The 8,129-nt window shown below is 43.8% G+C and overlaps 1 protein-coding gene across 1 annotated transcript; it reads left to right on the top strand.

Annotated features, from left to right (window-relative positions):
* Positions 1-615: 615 nt before the first annotated feature.
* MYOG (myogenin) lies at positions 616-6,164 on the top strand. Its single transcript, XM_074222403.1, has 3 exons — positions 616-1,155; positions 2,161-2,242; positions 2,747-6,164. Exons 1-3 carry the CDS (start codon positions 685-687, stop codon positions 2,866-2,868), a joined length of 675 nt encoding a protein of 224 aa, XP_074078504.1. The 5' UTR covers positions 616-684; the 3' UTR covers positions 2,869-6,164.
* The last annotated feature ends 1,965 nt before the right edge of the window (positions 6,165-8,129 follow it).

Raw genomic sequence — 8,129 nt, 5'->3', positions numbered from 1 at the left:
GTTCAATGTTTCAAATGAGGAAACTGAGGCTCGGACAGGGCAGGTGACTTGCTCAAGGTCATGCAGCTTTTAAGAGTCCAGAGTTTTATAGAATCTCCCCTTCCCTAGGCTGGAGTCTCATGAGATTGAGATGTTTATGGGAGCTTCTGCTGGAAAAGAGAGGTGTGGGTGAGATGACCTTTCAAGGTCCCTCTCAAGCAGAACCCACCCCCTCACTTCTCTGTCTTGCCACTTCAGGGACCCAGGGGGGGCCAGGCTGCCTGGCTAGGCATAATTGAAAGGAGCAGATGAGGAAAGAATGCTGTGCAGCCTCCCCCCGCCTCCTCTGCCCCACTGGGGCTTCAGAGAAACGAAAACTAATCAAATTACACCCAACGGCCGCCCTCCCCGTGCACAGGAGCCACTGGACCTGCCTGGGGCAGGCTGGCCTGGGGTAGGGGACAGGGGGGGCCAAAAAGCAGGGGGTGGGGGGGAGAAGGGGGAATCACATCTAATCCACTGTAAATGTCTTGATGTGCAGCAACAGCTTAGAGAGAGGCTCAGGTTTCCAAGGGGTCGGCTATATTTATCTCTGATTCCATGCCAGCGGGAAGGGTTTAAATGGCACCCGGCAGTTGGTGTGAGGGGTTTGAGGGGTTGCAGGAGCCCGGGGGCTGGTGGCAAGAGCAAACATCTCCCAACCCCATGGAGCTGTACGAGACTTCTCCCTACTTCTACCCTGAGCCCCGCTTCTATGAGACTGAAAACTACCTGCCTGTACGGCTTCCAGGGTTTGAGCCCCCCAGCTATGAGAGGGCTGACCTTGGCCTGGGCCCTGACTGCCGCGTGCCACTGGAAGAGAAGGGCCCAGGGACCACCGAACACTGCCCAGGCCAGTGCTTGCCCTGGGCGTGCAAGGTGTGCAAGCGGAAGACAGTGTCAGTGGACCGAAGGCGGGCAGCCACCCTGAGGGAGAAGCGGAGGCTCAAGAAGGTCAATGAGGCCTTTGAGGCCCTGAAGAGGAGCACCCTGCTCAACCCCAACCAGCGGCTGCCCAAGGTGGAGATCCTGCGCAGTGCCATCCAATATATTGAGCGTCTGCAGACCCTGCTCAGCTCCCTCAACCAGGAGGAGAGGGACCTGGCCTGCTACCGCACTGTGGGGCCCCAGCCAGGGGTAAGTGGCAGCTTCTCTCTCTCAGCTCAGAACCTCTGGTGCGTGAGGGTAGACTTGATTTCGAAAAGCAGACATTTTACAATGGGAGGGAGGGAAGTCAGGCAGCAAGGAGAGGGAGGAAGATGCTTGAGAGTAGCTATTGAGGTCCCCCCCACTCCCATCCTTAATCCGATTGAGTGGGGAATGATGGTGAAATCGTTCAAGAGGACCCCAATGGACAGATCTGGGACTGGGGGAAGGGGGAATTCGATGGATAATCTCAGGTCTAAATGGGTCAGCCTCAGACCAGGCTAAAGATAGTAAGGCATTCTAGATTGGGGTGAGGAAAGACTTAACAAAAGAAAGCCTGAAAAGGTGGCTGGTCTAAATTTGACTGGTGGAGATTGAGTCAAGCATATTGATTTGAGGATTAACAAGAGAGTGTGGTGTCAGCAATCTAAACCCACGGGGCTCAACACTGCTCTTCCCCAGGCCAAAGCATGAGGAGGGCAGGAGATTACTGCTGAGCAAAGAGAAAATTCCCCCAGTTTCCTAGGGGGGTAGGGTTCTCTTTTTCAGGGCAGGAAAAGGAAGAACCATGGAACATTCTTGCCCTGTAGGAATCAGAAACACAGGGACATCAGGATCACCAAAGCCATAAGGATAGAGAGATGGGATCTATGGGATGGGGGCTGACTAGAGAAGACCACAAGTGTCCTGGACTCTCAGACAAACAGAGATAATCTTTGCAGGGAAAGTGTAGGCAGAGGATAGGGGAGCCCAAACGAGTCATTGGGACTTGTAGAGAGTTAACTGGTCTTGGAGATCCTTGGAATCCAACTTAGGTAGGTGCAGTGTCTCCTGGTCATTTCCCCCTCCAGATGGGATTCTGTAGCCTGATCCATGGACACTGGAATTTTAGTTCTGGTTCTTCTTGGTTTGTAAAAAGGGAAAAACCTTGGGGAATTGGAGTGCTTTCTATCTTTGGAGTCTCCTCACCATGCCTCCCCTCCCCCCATCTAACAGGTGCCCACTGAATGTAGCTCTCATAGTGCTTCCTGCAGTCCTGAATGGGGTGCTACCCTGGAGTTCAGCAGCAACCCTGCAGGTAAGTTCTGAGTTACCCAATCTTGCCCCAAGACCTCTCTTCTCCCCTTCTAGAGAGACCACCATTTCCACCCGCATTTTTTGTATCTCAACCCTATTTCCTCTGTCCCTCCCACTCTAGTCATCCTGACTCCCAAACTGGTCAGAGAGAAGACTTTTGTCCATTTGTCCCCTCCCCTCCTTTCCTACCTCTCTCACCCCATTAGTCTTTGGACCTTCCCCAAGGCGAAACACGGACTTGCCCCGGGGGTCCCTAAGAACTGCTAAATCAAACCTAACTGGATTGCTTAGTTACATAAACACATATACACACATATTCACTTCAACACAGAGATTGCATATGTAGGGCAAAGACTACTGGGGTCTCCTTACCCTTCTTATCTTAAAAATTCCAATTTATTTCCATTGTTCTGTTCTGACATGGTTATTCCCCCTTTTCTGGATTCCAAGTCCCACTTTGCTCCCAACCTTCAACTGATATTGTACCTTCTCCTTCCCACCTCAGACCATCTGCTCCCAGATGATGCCTCTGATGCCCACAACCTACACTCCCTCACATCCATTGTGGACAGCATCACAGTGGAAGATGTTTCCGCAGCTTTCCCAGATGAAGCCATACCGAACTGAAGCCAGCTATGAGGTGGTGGAGGCTCTCCAAGGATGCCAGGGCCATGAAAAACACCATCTCCAAAGCAGGGAGCTCACTGCCTTGATTGTTCCAATGCCAGGAGGCCACCCACCGGAGCTACCAAGTCTCACAAACTTTCCCATATCTCTAAGAGGCTGGATCATGGCCTTTAGATTTGAGAAGTGTCTTCCCCATTCAGTTGGGGGTTTTTTCAGTTCCCTTCTCTCCAGGAAGAGAAATTAGGGAATATTGGGTGCTCCCCTCCTGCATGTGAACCCAGGCTAGCAAGTCCCCTTTCCAAAATGTCCCTTTGTCTTACCCACTCCCCCCCACCAAAAAAATTGTGAGTGATAGGGATAGGAGTCTGGGCAGTATAGCTCATATGCTCTTATTGCTCCCTAATTCCAGTGGCTGGGCTGGGCCCTGCCCTAAAGAGGGGAAATGCTCTATCCAGGTATGCCTGGGGGCCAAGCTATTATTGGGATTCTCCCCATACCATTTTGTTTTGCTTTCTTTTGTTTTTATAAAGTGGACAATTGACCAATGTTTTCTTGCACCAAAGTCAGGGGCTCCCAAGAGTGGGTTAGGAGAGACTGGGGGAGGGGGGAAATAGCAGTGGGGATCTTGAGGGTTGTTGGTTTCTTTTTTTTTACTAAGCATTGTGTGGTTTTGCCATTGTTTTGTAATTTTTTGCTAACTTATTTAGATTTCCTTTTTTTAAAAAATAAAATTGAATAAAAATCTGTTTGAAGAACACAACCATAGGGGAAGGAGTGGAGAGAGTACCAATAGCCCCCATTTCCATTTCCCATCCTTTTTCTGATCAGAAAACTGGCTAAATTCCCATTGGTGGGTTTCCAGCCATAGGATAGGAAAAGGGGAAAGATTAGAGGCATCAATCTTCCTAGTGTCACTAGGTAATAAAAGTCAGGGAAAGGGTTCAATGCCACTGTTGCCATTACACCTTCCCTGGAAAGCCTGCCCAAGTTTTCAGACAAAAAAATGAAGGATACCAGGATGTGAACCTCACAAATATTCTACTCCACTGTATTTCATTTTATTCCATTCCATTCATGGTATGCAACTCCTGTTCACTCCCTAATTCATTCCAACTCCATAAATGCTTATTAAATGTCTACCATGTAGGGGCGGCTAGGTGGCGCAGTGGATAAAGCACTGGCCCTGGAGTCAGGAGTACCTGGGTTCAAATCAGGTCTCAGACACTTAATAATTACCTAGCTGTGTGGCCTTGAGCAAGCCACTTAACCCCATTTGCCTTGCAAAAAACCTAAAAAAAAAAGTCTACCATGTATAAGGAACTGTGTGAGACATTAGAGGACGAAGTGTTAAAATAAAACTCAAGGAGTTTTCATTCTAAAGTGGAGACTAAGGAACTGTGAGGTAAAGAATGGAGATCATACAGGCATCATGAAAGAGATGGCACCCAAGTTGAGCCTTGAAAAGTGTCTAATGAGAAAGAAATTCATTCCATATATATGGGGGAACAGCCTTATTCAAAGACATGAAGGCTGGAGAGGGAATGCTGAAATTGGTAAATAGCAAGTACATATTTGGTTGGAATGGTGAAAATATGAAGAGAAGTAATAAAATGTTTGGAAAGCACAGGGGAAACTATATTTTGTAGAACTTAAGATGTCAGATTGAAGAGTATACGTTATACTGGAGGCAATTTCAGGAGGATAGATTGGAGCAATGATGTGGTCACTCCATTCTGCACATGTTCTTAATACTTTGCCTCATAGCCAAAGGAGTGGGGTTGGACTCAAGGTGCCTTCTCCTCCCCCACACCCTGCCTTTGATTCTTCTCTTGGCTTCCAACAATCCCAGGACAGAGGGTCCAGGAGTTATCTAAGGATTTTAAATAAAGGTTGGAGATGATCACATATTCACTTGTCTTATAGTACAGAGACACAGTTCTTCCCTTACCTCTCTCCTACTCAAAAGCTATATATTGATGTATTGATCTTTTCCATTAACCAACACCTGAAGGTGACAAAGAGTAATTTTTAGAGAGGTAGCAAAGGTTTTCTTGCTTTTGAGGTTGATAGTTTTTCAAAGATTAGATGGAATAATTGAAAACTCCAACTCATCAGGCAATGTTAAAAATGGGTCAGACAGTTTTGGAATTAATGTAATTAGCTAGACTTTGTTTCCTTAGCCTCACACCCATCCCTAACACACACACACACACACACACACACACTGAAATGCAGACTCCATTGGGACTAACATGAATTATAGACCATTAAAAGGTGGTTTATTACTTTCCAGCAATATGTCACATTTGCAATTGGGCTAATGTCCCATAAATATCAGACCCTAAGAAATGCATTAATTTATAGCCACGGTCATATTGATGTTTTCAAGTATAAACATTCATCTTCTTATTTCATAGTATCATTTACTGTTTCTCTGTAAAATATGCTATCTCAATAACCTAGATCACAACCATATTTGAACTACACACTCTTGTCTTTCCTAACCCAAGGTCCAGCACGTTGGTAAATAATTGTATTCTAAGGTAAGTGATATTATATTAGACTGATTTAGCTTCAGATTGGTTATCCAATCCAACTAGATAAAAATTTATTTATGTCTACTCTGTGCAAAGTATTGTGCTCATAGGTGCTAGGGATAAGGAGTTTGCAAACTAGTAGGGGACACAACATAATCAACAGATAAATATATTCATGTTAATTAGAGGGTCAAGAAACATTTCCATCTAATCTTTGAAAAACTAACAACCTCAAAAGCAAGAAAACGTTTGCTACCTTTTCAATTATACCATGTATGTTAAACCTCAAAGTAAGCTAGGGACTCTAACCAATGAAAAAGTACATTCTAGAGTTGGGGGGGCGGGCAGCTGCCTTTGAAAAAAAGTTCAGGTTTAAAAAAGGAAGGTTGGAGTTAAAATGTTGAAATTGGTGAATATTAAGAAGAGTTGTTTGACTGGAATGATGAACATATGAAGGGGAGTATATAAAAAGTCTGGAAAGAACAGTGGGAACTATATTTGGGGACTCAGAATGCCAAATTCAGGAAATATATGCTAGCCTAGTTTGGCTGGAACATGGCCTGCATGAAGAGGAGTAATGTGCTACCAGTCTGAAAAGGTAGGCAGGAGCCAAATTGTTAAAGGTTTTATTTAAATGCCAGTCAGAAGAGTTTCCATTTTCTCCTAAAAGCAATTTCTATTGCCTCTGAAGGATCTTGAGGAAAAGAGTAAAATGGGTAGCCTTGTGCTCTAGGAAGATTATTTTGGCAGCTGTGTGGAAAGGGGCCAGACTCCATGGCAGCTGGTGGTACATCGGATGGAGTGATGGACTGGGATCAGAAAGATTAAAACACAGCAACAGATAATGGCTTGACTTGCCTTCATGACAATTCCCATACTTCAAAAGGTAAAGAAGAATCCTATTATTCTGGACCTGATTCTCACTCAAGAGACAGAAATGATGAGGAACTTGGGAAGGAAAGATCACTCCCTCCTCAAGTTTGTAACAGAAATGGAAAGGAGAACATGGCCAAAGTTTGAACAATTTTTAAAGCATTCCTAAAAGAACACCATGGATGAAAATTCTGCATGAGGCAATCCCCTAGGAAGAAAAGAAAAATCTCAACCATGAATAATGATGCCATAAAGGTGAAGAATTCCATCAAGGAGGAAAAATGTAAATTGTCTGAGGAGTCTGGTATGAAGGCATATAGCATTCATTACCCAACCTAGCTTTTTAAAAAGGTTTATTCAAAAGTATGGCATTACATATAAGGGGATATGATATATAAGAATGTCAAAACTCAGGGAAAGCCAGTGAGCAAAACTATGGGCAATAGAGAGGTTAGTGTGTTTTTATATAGTTAGTTAATTAGTTAGTGTATAGGAGATAGGATCAAAGAAAGACTTGAACACTGCTCAGATGAGAGGGACAAGGATAACTGGCGACTGATACAAGGCAGAGAAGCTTCTTTTTTGCTTCTATTTTCTCTGCCAAGGAGAATGACTTCAGGACAGGAAAATATGGAACAAAAGTGGTTAATGGGGAGTTGATATCCCATATGAGCAAAGAGATACTGTACTAGAGGAATACCAGCTGCCTTTAATTAAAGTTACCTAGGCCAGGTGAACTGCATCCCAGGTTAACTAGAAGATTGGGCAGATCTATACTCTCAATATTTGAAAGGTCAGTGAGATTAGGGTATAGGGCAAAATTTGCAAATTTCAGGTTGGGAAGAGTCTATGAACCACACAGTCCAGTGAGTTTGAATCAATTCCTCAGAAAATTCTAGAATGAATCATTAAAAAGATGATTTGTGAGTATCCAGAAGGGAAGCAATGATCAGAAAGACCCATTTAGCTTGGCCTCAGCAAGGACAAGTCATGATGGGTAGACAGATGTTATTTCTTTTATCTGATGGGGCAACAAAACTGGGTAAATTGGGGGAATGCTGTGTATTATTGTTTCATTTGATGTTCACAACAGCCCTGGGTGGAGGATGTCATTATTATCCCTATTTTAAGATGAGGAAACTGAGGCAGGCAAAGGTTAAGTGACCTGCTCAGGGTCATATAACTAGTTGGTACCAAATTTGAACTCAGGTCCTTCTGCCTCCAGGACTCTAAATAGTTGAACTATTCAGTTGCGGTCTCAGTTCCAGAAGTAGACTCTTTTCACTATAATGTGATGCACTGTAAGAAAAACTAAGTGTAGAGTGGTCCAACAGAGAGTTCTAGAAGTGAGTATATTCAATATAGTAGCTACATCTGACAGTACATATGTTTTACCTCATGTTTCTGCCATGAGAAGGGAAATATCTTTCATTATCATTTTTCTTTAGGACCATTATTAGTTTTTTAATTTATTAATATCTCATATTATTCTTATGCACTTTTAATAATGCTTTGATATTTGTAAAGTGATTTTCAAATATTACTTCATTTGCTCCTCACCTCTCTGGAAGATAGGTGCTATTATTATTCCCATTTTACATATGAGGAAACTGAGGCACAGAACAGTTAAATGAGTAACATAGCTAGTCAGTGTCAGAGGTGAGATTTGAAACCAGATCTATCTCATAATACATTTAGATAGATTCAGAACTGGTCAAATGAAGCAACTCAAAGAGTAAAAAGAGTAATGGTTCAACAATCAGATTGGAAGATATCCCATAGAATACAGAGAAGTAGCTAACACATATCAGTCAGGATCTAAAACAATCTTTGCAGTCTAGATCAATGGAC

Source organism: Macrotis lagotis, chromosome 2, assembly GCF_037893015.1.
Source record: "Macrotis lagotis isolate mMagLag1 chromosome 2, bilby.v1.9.chrom.fasta, whole genome shotgun sequence".
NCBI lineage: Eukaryota > Metazoa > Chordata > Mammalia > Peramelemorphia > Peramelidae > Macrotis > Macrotis lagotis.
Note: the sequence above shows the minus strand (reverse complement) of the source record. Positions and strands in the feature narration are given on the sequence as shown.